Here is a 14,323-nt window from a genome sequence, read left to right on the forward strand (position 1 = left end):
AAAAAATACTGGGGTCGTGGACTTTTCGCGGAGTAATTTCCTAAAAGGAAGTTCTAGACTGTTGTTCTGTAAGCTGGAGCAACGTCAGCTGTTACTGCGCAATATTTCATTAATGCTTTACATGATGCATTCTACGATATATTACAAGCGCCGCTTACAATTTCTAGATTAAATTCAATTCTAATTCATGGCTGAATGAACCGTCGTTGCAATTGGCCAAGAAATGGTTTACGTACGTACCAGGATGTGGAAAGCAATAGGATAGGTAAAAGTACTATAAACCTCTTCAATTTCCAACGTTTTTTATAGGTGTCTACAGTAGCGGATTGAGGGTATCGGGGGCCCTAGGCGGTAAGACGTGTTGAGTCCCCCTATAAATGGTAAATAGTGTTTGAGGGGGAGAGGGGGTTCTGGCACTGAACTTGCTGTAGGGAGATTGAACAGTAAACTTGAAATGCTGTCGGGGCGGGCCTACGATAATCAGTCACAGACTCTAAAATTTTTACTGACGGGGGGAGGGAGGGGGTGCAAATTACTCGCCAGCCTCGGGACCCCAACGTCCATCCTTCCGGGGGCCCTAAGTCGGCGGGGCCCCAGGCGACCGCCTAGTCCACCTACCGTTAGATCCGCTACTGGGTGTTTATCTTACCCTTCATGGTGTCCATCTTTCCCATAACAGGTTTTCCTGAACATTTAAAAACTTTATGAAAAAAATCATGTTTTTCATTCATGAAAAAAAACGCAAAAATCAATGGAAACTTAAAAGTTTCAACTCATTTTCTGATAAAACATGAGTGTAAGATAATTTATGCACATTTTCATGGTCGTTTCACTTATGTATCCCTAGATTTTTACCATTTCCCTTAACGTGCCCGTCTTTGACTACCTTCCCCTACATTGTTCGCTTATTCCCTGTTAGACGATCTGCATGATCGCTACCGGCTCTCTTTGATTCTTATCTATACCTAATACAGTTGTTTAATTTAATTTAAAGAGAAGCTAGAAAGTTCTGCTACGCCCGGATGAATAATTATACTTACTATTTTGTAGCCGAACAGCACATCATAAGAAATGTCATACAATAAAATTGAATAATCACTAGTTTCGATATATTTATTCTTATCGATGTTGCTTTTCCTTTTCTTCGCTGTTACTCGTTTGTCGAGCTTCTTCAAACTTGAAATCGATTGGTTTGTCGTAACCCATTATTTTGATGTAATGTGTAGGATCGGGAAACAGCTGCGGATCGACAAAGAAGGCTTTATTTTTCACCAAAAATGTCGTAAACAAACCACCAACTTCCGGCACGGAAACATCCTCAATTTTAAAAGCCGTCTAAAACGATCAAACAAATATGTATCACAAGCACATGGAATGATTTGCTCTGCAGCATATCTTACCTTTTCCCGCTGAAGGAAAAACGTTATCGTTGTGGCCGTATACTGCTGCTTGGAAGGATCGTAGTGCAGATCGGTAATGTATCGTTTTGTGACCAAGTGCAGCAGTATCGGTGTGACGAAGGTGAAGAATCCGGCAAACCCGCAAACGGCCACTATCATCGGCATACCGCCTACCTTGCTGGCTTGTTCGAGCAAAATCGGTTGCGCAACGATGCCGCCTATGCTGGTGGCCAACGAGAACACCTTTACCGCCCGTATTTGTGGCGTGAGACTCCCGTAGTACACTCGGTCGCCCAGATTGTCGTCCTTGGTGTGTTTGGCAGACTCTTGAGCACTGGTGGGTGGCGCTGTTTTCGAACATAGCATCCGCATGGATGTTGCTGAATTTTGCCGCTGTTGCAGCAGGCACGAGTTTTGCCTCAATATTACGCCTAATGGTGCTCGGAACGCTGAGGAACTAGGCATTGCGCGCACAATTCGTGGCAGCGTTAACCGGAGCGAATGCATGCTTCAGTTGTTTTCTGATAAACTAATTTCAGCAATGGAACTACACTCTTCTACCGGCGACCTGCTGCAAACAACGAAACGCAAATAGCCGAAATTGTATAATCTTTGTTATTTGTCAATGTGACAGCTGATCGGCGGATTTGTTTTGCTTCGCTTCTGCAAATGTTTTTGGAATGACTCAATCAGTCGCGTCTTGGATTTTTGTCATCCAGAAAGCGGTTTTTATTCAAATCGAAATACCTTTATTTTTTTAATTCTCATAGAAAAAATCTGAAAAATGTATGTTAAACTTGTAATATACAGTTCTCAAAGCTGTTGGGGGCATTTTGCTGTGAAAATTGTGTAAACTATGAAGCAATACTTTCAAAAGCCTTCCGTTTGTTAGGATTCATTTTGCGTGTTGCGAAAGACTTCAAAGATCCATTCAGTATAAAAGCTCTGTATTGTGCAATTGTCCGTCCTACCTTAGAATTCGCTAGTATTATTTGGACTCCGACACAGCAATATTTAATAGATAGGCTAGAATCGGTTCAACGTAAGCTCACTCGTTCATTGTTTTACCGTCTCCCGTGGTCTCGTAATTCTGTTTATCCCTCTTACCGTACAAGGTGCCTGTTATTTGGACTAGAACCACTGCAACATAGAAGAAAGACGGCACAGTGCTTATTTATACACAAACTTGTTACCGGATCTTTAGACGCCCCGTCAATTCTGAGTAAATTGAACTTTCAGGCCCCCAGTAGAATCTTAAGAACCAGGTCATTATTTAACATAGAATTCAGATCGACTAATTTTGGAACTAACGATCCTTTATTAAAAATGATAAGTGCCTATAACTCGCTAGGAAACAATGTCGACTTGAACTCAAACTTAAACAATTTACGGACCTTTTTACATAGCTTAATATGACGCTTCCACAGTTTATGTTGTTTTTTTATTTTTATTTGGTTGATTGACAGTTAAACTTGTTATGTTTTTTGATGCGTTTTTGTTAGCACTGTTCTTTAGCATTAACTATAGAAATAAGTATGTTATGTAAGCTTATGCCAGCTGGATAACTTTCGGAATAAATAATAATAATAATAATAATAATAAAGTAAATGTGTAAATGTATTTTTTTTTTTTTTGGCTCAACAACCGTTGTCGGTCAAGGACTGCCTGTACCACTTATGGGCTTGGCTTTCAATGACTTTTTTAATTACCCCACCATAGCAGAATAGTCAGTCCTACGTATGGCGGCACGGTCTATTTGGGGCTTGAACCCATGACGGGCATGTTGTTAAGTCGTACGAGTTGACGACTGTATCATGAGACCGGCTAAATGTATTTTACCTTTTTTAATTTTTCAAAAAAATCCGATCAACTTGGAAAAGCTATAACAAAAAAACGATTTTAAGTTGAACCAATCAATGCACAATTACGGAAACTGCATTATTTTATTCAATGTTCATCAGGATATTGCATTAATACAGGTGTCCCCCGAGATACGACTGTATTTGGGACCGAAAAAATGTCCCAAAGCAAGGCGTAAGTCGAAAAAGTCGTATGTCGAATATCTATGAACATAAAATTTATAACCGAAGTTGAAGAGTTGGATTTTATGATATCGTGTATTTTATTTAAAATAATGTTCGATAATGTAATAATTATATTTTAAAAACCGTACACAATATAGATATTCAAGATAGGGTAGTTGTGGAATCTTTGGAAATGTATGTATAACGGTTATCAGCCCAGAAATTCAAAAAAAAAATACATCAATTTCTTGTCAATGACAACTTTTAACTGTCAAAATCAAAATCGTCGTATCTGCGAATCGTCGTAACTCGAGGGGGTCGTAACTCGGGGGACGCTTGTACAGGCGGTCCCCGAGATACACGGTTAATGGGGACCGAAAACGGTCACAAAATACCGCGTATCTCGAATTTCCGCGTAAGTCGAATCTCGTGGTTTCCAGCTAAAATATCAGTAATGTTCGTGTAATTTTGCAAGTAGGGGGAGGTTATAGTTACTTTATGAATTAGTTGATATGATTCTTACTGAATATAACAGTTTTAAACCATTTGAAATAGTTTTTAACATTCGATCAAAACGGAAATTATTTGGCAATTTAAAATTGATGTGTCAAATCAGTACAATTTGCTCAAAGAATTGTCAAATTTTGAATACCGCGTATCTCCGAATCCGCGTATAAGAGGTACCGTGTATCTCGGGGACCGCCTGTATTGAAAAACGTAGTCATACGTTATAAGCCCTCAAATCGCTAACTACCCGGGTAGCTCGGTTGCCAGTAGCTCGGTATGGGTATAGCAAAAAATTAAAAAAAAAAAACAAGTTTATTTTACTCAAAAAAAAATCAAAGAAAAAAAATCAGAGAACGATGGCTGTGTTACACACACATTCCAAATTTCAAGTCAATTGGATTCCTAGAATCAGAGAAATAAGCAATCAAAATCGTTTTGGCTACCCTTGTTGCCTGAAACAGGGTAAAAAAAAATATTTAATTTGTGTTTTTTATTTTATTTACGTAAGCGTTCTGGCAGTTTTGGTTTTGGCGTGTAAAGAAAGGTACCATATGTCCAGTCAATGGATTAATTGAAATTAAATTAAACTTCAATAATCAATCAATAAAATCTGCATAGAATACTTTTGAGCCACCCTGTAATACTGACCGGATGGTTCTTCGTTGTCGGAACGGATCGTTCCGGAGCTTTCATTGCTCCACCAGCTGTACATCTCCAGCTTTCAGTTCTCTATAAAAATAAGTCAACAGTCCGGTTATTTACTTGCAATTGTTTTACGCCAGACGAACGTCTCGGTAGCGTCCAATCGTGTTTTGTGTGCGCTGTACTGTGCCTTCTAGTGATATTTTAATCACTGTTTTAGCAAATCGTTGACTCCAGTGTGCCAGTGAAACGGAAAACAAATCCCATCAGCAATGTCGCGCAATCCGGCCGAAAACCAGCTGAACGCATACAAGGATGCCCAGAAGGTACGCAAACAGTGTCGACCAATTCGACCGTGTATGGGTTAACCTATCGTCGTACCGCGTACCATGACCGTACGAACTTTGGAACATGTCCAATAGTGCTGCTTAGCAGCAAGTAAATCGTCCACAAAAGTCCAATTTCCCGTTCGATAGGTTTGGTTGAGTATTTCATTTCGCTTCCACTTACCCATATGCGCGGCCTTTTCCAAAACAGCGTGTTGCTGAAATTCGACCGTAAGGGTGATCTTTATTCATTCGGTGCTGATTTTCGATGGCAGAAAGTAATAGAATGCAAAACCGCACGGCCTCTGGCCAGCATCGCCATACGAAAGAGCCTCAAACCAGCACCACCGGGTGATCAAGAGCGCAGTGACTTCGAGTAAAGTGTGGTACGAATCAAACTGCGCAGCGAAGCCGATAGTAGTAGTATGCTGGAATTAAAAACTGATCCGATCGGGGGAAATAAAAAAAATATATCGCTCTTGCGCGTTGTGTGAATTCATGAATCTTACGTGGTCTGATGGCATTGAACGTTTACCTTGACCATCTGGTAAATATTTTTTGCTGGTGTAAAAGAAGGGAAAAGGCTTCAACCTGTCACGAAGTAGTCACGGCATTGAAAATAAACTCAAGAAAAGGAAGTAAACTTAGTTTGTAAACTCATATTTACCAGGTTTTCGAACGTTGTTTCATATAAAAAAGTACTGTTAGGTTTTCATTTTTGCGAGACTTTCAAAACCATTTGCTGTAGTTGCATCATTCATAGCAGATTTTTTTTTTGTTTGACCAGAACATATGTAAATAGATCCATCACAAGTGGTTGTTGCATCTGCACATGATAACGCCATTTTCAAATATTTACAAAGCTACTCGCTGCAATGGACGTTATAGTACTAACGGCCAAAGTCCCCCCACCCGGCAAAGCGCACACACACAGGTCTTCTGCTAGAACTGTCGATAGCATGATTTGCAAAATTAGCAAACCCAAGTCTGTGAATCACTTAGCGGGCGGGCTGTCTCTTTTCCCCCCCTAATCCCTTCCTATTACCACGCTAGAATAGTGTAGAAATAAGTTCCGGTTCGACGATATCTTTACCAAAGGATCGTTTACAACATGCAAAAACATAATCAATAGAAAAGCCGATACGATGCAACGATGCCGCCGTCTGTTGCAATTGCGCGGTAATAATTTTCAAACACCCCCGTTACACTTCGATTGAGCAGATCGCTGGCGATATTCAATTAATCCTTTGGGTTTGTACAAAGGAAAAAAATATCAAAAGCTGATTTAGTTAGATGATTCGATTATTTGGTTAAACTTCAAGAGGGTAAAGCAGTTCCTTACCATTGATCGAAACGGAACCACAGTCAGAGGGGCGGAACAAATAAACTACAGGGTTGTGAAATTGCAAGGTTGTAGTTCTAAATAGTTATTCGATCGTATAATTAGTTCGGTACCAGTGGCTCATCATTTTTGTGTAATTAATTAAAAAAGAGGGTTTTCCCATCTGCACCTACAGCCGATGCACTTCGTGCGCGGCGAAAAATAATTTGTTTGATGCATTAACGCAGCTGATTAATTATTGTTCAGTTTTAATAAATCATTCGAAGCTTAGCGTTTTCCACCGCATCACATTGGGAAAAAGGTGCGAAGAGAACATTTTATTCTCGACTACTGGGGGATCTGTGGATACAGCGAGCCCCCGCGATGATAATAACCTTCATTCGTGCAAACACCTCTCATTACATCAAATACATTACATGTCCGCTGGCAAGCACCCTTGGCCGGAAAGATTGTTTCTCACCGGCAGCATTCCAGCCACTGCAAGACAATTGTAATCAATTAGCAACGCAGGTCACAGTTTTCTAAACTGCAAATGTGTCTTGCTACTACCTACTGAGAAATTGCAGCTCTCGAGTCTGCTGTAGTTGTTCCTTTTGTAACCCTGTTACTTTTATTCTTTGTGTAAAAACATTGAACTACATCTTCTCATAATACCCGTTTCGTGTGACCATGATGCTGATGATGAATTTGTCTCCAATCGAATGACGATGAGTGATGTGACAGCTATTATATCGCCATAAAAACACGCACCGCCTGCAAACGACCGAACCGAAAGATAATTATTTATGCACAGCACTGCTGATGGTTGAACGGCGATTAAACGGGAGTGTTATTTTTATGCTGTTCATGAAGTCATTGCGATCGGGTGATCTGGTTGAAGTATAATTACGCTCCACCGGCTATCGCGATCGAGCGCAATCGCGCTATACGTGAGCATCGCAGGAAGATGCATCGCCCACAGCATGTCCAAGACACTTTGAGTCTTTTAGCGCCCAACGTTCAAACATTTAATCGGGTAACATATCAACCCCACGCCATCCAGACTTTTGATGGTTTAGATACCAAAGTCCTTCTCGTATCGGTACGTGACCGAGGTATAACCGGGAGGGGGGTTGTTGTGTGCAAGTCCACTTTTGATTGTGTACTGCAAGGCCCATTATCGCATCGGGCGATACAAGATAACGCGCCATTTAATGAGCAGCAGCCCTCGCCCAACCAGCAGCCAGCCCCTCTTAAGATCGTCGATTGTCGGTAACGACCTGTCACATAACACCAAGGGACCAGTTACCTTACCCCGCCTGTAACGGCTGTGTGGAAGGTAGATATTACACCACCAAGCTAGAACCAAAAAGTCAGCAGTACTACATCGAATTAACAGCTTTTGCTTTCTTTATCAAATTTAGGACAATTGCTTAGGGCTTTTGAGGTACGGATTTTATATGCTCCGGATCTTGACACATAGAAGACGAACGATTTTGCCCCCTTTGCCCACCTAACTGATAACAGCTAATCTACCGGTTTTAGTAGTGGCGAGGGCGAAGGTGTCCTGTTCGTGGGAGAGGAGTTTTAATTACTCGGCGTTGACTGCAGGAAGACAAACAACGATCGGGTGTCGGGTCAATAGGTCAACCTCTCGCCGACAGCTGGTGATGCAGTAATCTTGTGAGCGAATTGATACAAGTTCAAATGTGAAAAAGTGTATAATACGCCTGAGCTCCTACTGTTTGGTAATACCGAAATTGAACGTATCTTGAAGGTTAAGATGACTTATCACTTTGCAAAGGAAGATGTTTTGTCTGGAACCGCCTGTCTTTAATTATGTGAGCAACATCTCCGTAGGGTGATAGCTGTTTCGGTTGAATTAAATTGCAAAAATTAACAATTGCATTGTCAATCAACAACAGTTGGTTGATTTGTAATCTTCCTAGCCAAAAGAAAACACCTTTCAACTATCAGTACCAGCACAGGAGCGAAATGAGTTTGTGTTTGGTTTGCTGCAATTATATGTTTTTTTTCTACTTTTATGCCACTTTAACGCTACTTGCACGAATGAAAAAAAAAACAAAAATTAACTTACATTTCTTTCTTACTTGAGACTTTCTTTAAACCATTCAAAATGGCAGCTAGAATTTTACAAGACTCATGCACATTTTTGCCGTTTTCTTGCTTTGTCCTATTCTTACGCGTCACTTTGTTCGCGGACTGACCGCGACGTTGAATCAACAATGATAATGAGTTTAAAATTATCAATCGTCCGGTATGCGAGGCTATTATTCGTTCCAGTGGTTGTGGTTGTGCTACCGAAACGCGGTCATAATAGTAGTAGTTAACATTTGCGCAGTTACTCCAGGTGTCAACCGCAACATACTTGTACTTGCGGTGTATTTGTTGCGATAGTAAATTTAGAAGCTAATATAGTTCAAATTTAGAAGCTAATAGACACATGAAATTTGTACCGGTGTGTAGAGGGCGATGTTATTGTTGAGCAAAATATGTGTCACTTTGTAGGAACGAATAAAAGATCATGCGCGCATACTGCAACTGCGACAAGGCCTAGGCGTTCTCCTTGCATTGCTATGCATCCTAAATACCACTGGATAAACTTCAAGTATAAATGCGTTAAAACGAGTTTTGCGCTCAATTATGAAACAAGGGATGCAAGACTATCCAGAAGAAGCTGATTGTACGACGTTTTTACGTGTATTTTTTGTAAAACAACTAGCCTGATTTGGATTAAGATGATGTAGTGCAACATTATTTAGTAAATTGAAATATATCAGCCTACATTGAAATTAGAACTTTCGAATGTACCTAGGATTAGGTATTAATAGTTATGCATTTTAGTTGCATTCTTATACAATACATATTAATAAATACATTTCTTTGTTTTGAAGTGTATTTTTATTTTAATCGACTCAAAACAATAGCAGTACGTGGAATGTATTAAACAAAAACTCTCCAACAACTCCCGCCGGTTAAATTTAAAGAAATTAATTACATTGCTCATACGCAAAACCTTCGAAGTGCGCCTCTGCGCTCGCCAGACAGTGAGAGGGGAAACTGTTTACAAGCGCAAGCTCCAGTAACTTGAATAATTGAACCCCGGCAAACCACCTATGCAGTTCGTAATCAAAACCAAAACAAAAAAAGTGAAAAATTATCCATTTTTAACTGCAATAACAGCTACTCCTTCTCTTCCACAAGTCGCCCGGACTCATAGAGATATTATGCGTGACCGGTTTGCGTGTTTTTTTGTGTTCCTATTTTTTCACTGATCGTAATGTCATGTGGAATTTTGTTGTGGCGCTCCTTAGGGGTCGGCGATGTCTTAAGGTGCACCGGAAAATGGAAGAAACCGGTACTAGACCTTTGTTTTATTTTTTTTCCAGTGCGTATACCTTTTTGCTCTTGTGGTAGCGGTTGTTCCCACCAGATGCTTGTCCTCTTAGTAAAAGTGTTGGATGGTTGGTTAGTATAGCTTTCAGACATTCGACGATATAACAAAAATAAACGCCGATTTAAAGTTCGTAGTGATTCAGCAACAATGTCAAAGAGTTGGTGTATGTTTCTAAGCCCCAACAATTCTGACAGTCGATAAGATAATTCGTTTAAAAATTAAACCTCGTCTTCAGTCCTCAGTTCTACCGCACAAAACAACCGTTGTTTGCATGCCTTAAGCCAGTTGGTGACCTTTTTGGAGTGTCCGTTGGTCGTCGCTTGTGATAAGATAAAGCTCAATCTCTCTCTCTCTCTCTTTCGATTCAATGAGGTTGCATTTGTGTCAGTAATCAACGCCGAGCACACAAACGCAATCGGCATTGTTGCTCATTTTCTTCTGCACACACACACACACCAGAACCTGAGTGGTAAACATGTAAGTTTTGTTTATTATATGAAAAAGAAGCTTTCTTTACTTGTGTAATCTCCAGTGGGCTATCTTTGCGAAGCAGTGAAGCTTTTTCATTCAACTTCAAGCCGTAATGTCGTCAGTGTTTCTTTCTACCCCATTATAGTGCAATATTTTTCGGCGATTACACGTACCCCAATCGACTAAGCTCCGATAAGATTTGGTGGGTCCGAAGCATGCGATATCAGCCGGGAATGTGAAAACTCGTTTACAATCGAGCCAATAACACTGGCAACACCAGCTAAAGCAAATATTTGGAGTACTTCTTCGTAAAAAATCCCCTTACTTTTGTGAAATTGAAAAAATCGATAATTTTAGATAAAATGCTTGTTTAACTTTATGACATATACTTTGAGAGTGATGTGACCCTCTTGGTATGTTCCAGATCATGCCAATCGCACGCCCCGATTGCGTGGTTGTTCTGCTGCAAACTGCTCTTTTTTGCCAAACTGTAATCGAACGAACGAAAACGGGGTGCTAATTGTATCGCTCCACCCCAATTGCTTATGTTAACTTCTTAAATAATTTGCAAACACTCCCTCTTCAAGGCCGAGCAGACGAACCAAGCCGATGCACTTTATGTAGCACAAACGATAGCACAAACACAAAGCGGTGTGATAATATGTTGCAAAAAAAAACATACACACACACACATTAACGACGGTAGCACTATTTGTTCCGGTGTCCAGTCAAGGTCGAATTTAAGTATCACCTGCAACGATCCACTTTAATGTTTTACTCTAGAAACCGTTGGCCGTTCTAGTCTAAATACATATCGTTTAGTGCATTACCTGCCCCCCTCTGGTGCATTTCATCACTGAAGGGTTACAAAGAATGCTACCACAGGTGCAAATGCAATCATCCGGAAGGTTTGTGCTAATTGGCTGGGTAGCTAAGAGTCTCAAGTGGCATCATTGTCCTATTAGTAAGATCTACTATACAACGAGTTATGTTGTGTACATGTAACAATACACGCAGTTTTCATTCAACAGAAAAATAGGCATCAATTCATAATAAATGTGTTATTATATGCTATGTATGCTTCATATATGCTTTACAGCTTTTACCAATCATTCCAATAAGACAATTGTATATTTGAATTTTGATTGATTTTGTGTAACAAACTGGTCTGGTTGCAACTGATTGAAACTATTCCAATTGCTATTAGACATTGAGTGCGAAACATTCGTAACCTTTCTAGCATTTTATCTAAACCACATGATGCCTTCCCCAACAATATATCCAGTGAATGGCTGTGCTCTTAATACTCTTGACCATCGTGTACCCCGCATTCGAAAGTCACACGAACTCTGGTCGCCTCGTGCCGACGAACCCACGGTTTCGTCGCGTAAACACACCTGGAATTTATCTGGGTCATTCGGGGCTCTCTTTTTTTCACGTCTGGTTTTTACTTTTCACTTACTAGCGCCCCGGTTAATCGTGCATTTAAGCTGATGAACTGTACATGATCGTAGCATCGCTCGAGAAAACATGGAGTTGATTGAACCGTTCTCTTCCCTTTCAACCCCCATTGCCGATTGTTCATGCGAAAAAGGGACATGATTAGTTGATTAGAAGGATGCGTGCGAAAATGGAGCGAAAAACAAGACATTTGGAGCATGCAGATCAAGCCGTGCGATGTGTTCATGATCGTTGTTCAGTCGTTTGAGGACGGGAAAGGTTTCGTAGAGATCGAATCGTAGACTTCATAAAGTGCCTTGGTTTTCGCTATGCATAACAAGCTTTAAGTAGTAAGATAGAAGTAACATTGACTTCCCGTATTTTTTACGTCGCCATCGAACTAGGTCAGATTATAGAATGTACCCGTGCACGCAATTCGTGCGCCGCACATTCGCTTTACCTTGACGTCCAAGAACTGGTCGATTGTTACGTTCTGATTAATAATATGTGTGTGTTTTCGTTCTCATATATCTTTACAGGATAAGGTGACGGCTACGATGAGCCATGGTGCTCCCGTCGGTACCAAGACCGCCTCGGAGACGGCAGGTCCGCGCGGACCGGTGCTGCTGCAGGACGTTCACCTGATCGACGAGCTGGCCCACTTTGACCGTGAGCGTATTCCGGAGCGCGTTGTGCACGCTAAGGGTGCCGGTGCGTTCGGTTACTTCGAGGTTACCCACGACATCACGCAGTACTGTGCCGCCAAGCTGTTCGAGAAGGTTGGCAAGAAAACGCCACTAGCCGTACGCTTCTCTACCGTCGGCGGCGAGAGCGGCTCGGCCGATACGGTACGCGATCCGCGCGGTTTCGCCGTCAAGTTCTACACGGACGATGGGGTGTGGGATATGGTCGGCAACAATACGCCCATCTTCTTCATCCGTGATCCGGTGCTGTTCCCGAGCTTCATCCACACGCAAAAGCGCAACCCCGCGACGCACCTGAAGGATCCGGACATGTTCTGGGACTTTATTTCGCTGCGACCGGAGACGACGCACCAGACGATGTTCCTGTTCTCGGACCGGGGCACTCCGGACGGTTACCGTTTCATGAACGGGTACGGTTCACACACGTACAAGCTGGTCAACGCGGACGGCAAGCCAGTGTACTGCAAGTTCCACTTCAAGACGGATCAGGGCATTAAGAATCTGGATCCGGCTCGTGCGAACGAGCTGACCGCCACCGATCCGGACTACAGCATTCGCGACCTGTACAATGCGATCGCCAAGAAGGACTTCCCCAGCTGGACGCTCAAGGTGCAGGTGATGACGTTCGAGCAGGCCGAAAAGGTTCCGTACAATCCGTTCGATCTGACCAAGGTTTGGCCGCAGAACGAATTCCCGCTCATTCCGGTCGGTCGCATGGTGCTGGACCGCAACCCGAGCAACTACTTCGCCGAGGTGGAACAGGCCGCGTTTGCCCCATCTCACCTGGTGCCCGGCATCGAGCCGTCGCCCGACAAGATGCTGCAGGCGCGTCTGTTCGCTTACGCCGATACGCACCGTCACCGCGTGGGTGCCAACTATCTGATGCTGCCGGTCAACTGCCCTTACCGGGTGGCGACCCGCAACTTCCAGCGCGATGGGCCGATGAACTGCACCGACAATCAGGGCGGCGCGCCGAACTACTTCCCGAACTCGTTCAGCGGTCCGCAAACCTGCCCGAGGGCGCACAAGCTGCAGAACACGCCGCTGAAGCTGTCCGGCGACGTTAACCGGTACGAAACGGGAGATGAGGACAATTTCTCGCAGGCGACCGTGTTCTACCGTCGCGTGCTGGATGACGCTGGCCGCCAGCGCCTGATCAACAACATCGTCGGACACCTGAAGGATGCGTCGCCGTTCCTGCAGGAACGTGCGGTGAAGAATTTCGCCATGGTTGATGCCGATTTTGGCCGTCACCTTTCCGAGGGACTGAAACTGCGCCGCACGGCCAATCTGTAAGGTGATCGACGCGGAAGTAGCAAAACAAACATTCGGTATCGTTCAGCATTCTATCATGCACCGGTCAAGAAGCACACAATCATTACGTTGCCGCCAGTGGGTGGAGAAGCGGCTCAAGAAGCTGCCGGCAATAGTTTTTGCTTAGGATTTACACCAGCTAGAGGGAAAGGGGCTTATGTTATTCTGTACTTTTGATCTTCTTTTCTTTGTATTTGGCATGCAATTGCTTAAACCCCACGTAAGTGCATCCGAGTGCAATATTTCCCAAGCGAGTGCCAGACGCTCGTGTAATTGTTATTTTTGTAAACAATTTTATCCATAAAATCTAATAAAATCTTATGGTTTTATAAAAGTAATTTAAATTTTTGGTCCTTCGATGCGAAAACAAGCACTAATATCTCTGAGCCGGTTCTACGCTACACTTGGGAACTGATGCGCCAGAAAGGACTGGAATTTGCTATGCGCCTGCAGGTATGCAATATGTTTCCCATGTTTCTAGGTTACTCGTTATTACTGTAGCCTAAATTAAATAATAAATATTTGAGAAAATACATCCAAAAAAAGGCAAGAATAAAGGCAAAATTAAAATAAACATATAAACTGCATTCTGAGTCTCAAGGTGTATGATTACAAATCATGTAAATCAACAGATACGTTTTTTTAAATCGCCTTAATGTAGGCAATTCGATATACGCATTGTGTCCTTTCGTTCCACTGTGGTGGATTTTCCGTGCATTTGAACTTGTCGTATATTGACAGTTGATTTTGACAGTT

General features: G+C 42.3%; 2 protein-coding genes across 2 annotated transcripts; one reads left to right on the forward strand and one right to left on the reverse strand.

The window, feature by feature from the left end:
• Positions 1–1,087: 1,087 nt before the first annotated feature.
• LOC120951925 (transmembrane protein 70 homolog, mitochondrial) lies at positions 1,088–2,005 on the reverse strand. Its single transcript, XM_040370927.2, has 2 exons — positions 1,401–2,005; positions 1,088–1,335 (listed from the first exon to the last, which is right to left on the reverse strand). The coding sequence occupies exons 1-2, from the start codon at positions 1,905–1,907 to the stop codon at positions 1,120–1,122; spliced, it is 723 nt and encodes a 240-aa protein (XP_040226861.2). The 5' UTR covers positions 1,908–2,005; the 3' UTR covers positions 1,088–1,119.
• Positions 2,006–4,667: 2,662 nt separating this feature from the next.
• LOC120961486 (catalase-like) lies at positions 4,668–13,905 on the forward strand. The gene is made up of 2 exons (XM_040385207.2): positions 4,668–4,899; positions 12,089–13,905. Exons 1-2 carry the CDS (start codon positions 4,846–4,848, stop codon positions 13,547–13,549), a joined length of 1,515 nt encoding a protein of 504 aa, XP_040241141.2. The 5' UTR covers positions 4,668–4,845; the 3' UTR covers positions 13,550–13,905.
• Positions 13,906–14,323: the final 418 nt, after the last annotated feature.

This window comes from Anopheles coluzzii, chromosome 2 (assembly GCF_943734685.1).
Source record: "Anopheles coluzzii chromosome 2, AcolN3, whole genome shotgun sequence".
In the NCBI taxonomy this organism is placed as follows: domain Eukaryota; kingdom Metazoa; phylum Arthropoda; class Insecta; order Diptera; family Culicidae; genus Anopheles; species Anopheles coluzzii.

Bases quoted from the DNA above. Each gene is read 5' to 3' on its own strand.
- LOC120951925 (XM_040370927.2), bottom strand. From the start codon at position 1,907: ATGCATTCGCTCCGGTTAACGCTGCCACGAATTGTGCGCGCAATGCCT. The intron at 1,336-1,400 runs GTAAGATATGCT...TGATCGTTTTAG, and splicing joins TTTTCCTTCAGCGGGAAAAG to ACGGCTTTTAAAATTGAGGA.
- LOC120961486 (XM_040385207.2), top strand. From the start codon at position 4,846: ATGTCGCGCAATCCGGCCGAAAACCAGCTGAACGCATACAAGGATGCC. The intron at 4,900-12,088 runs GTACGCAAACAG...ATATCTTTACAG, and splicing joins CATACAAGGATGCCCAGAAG to GATAAGGTGACGGCTACGAT.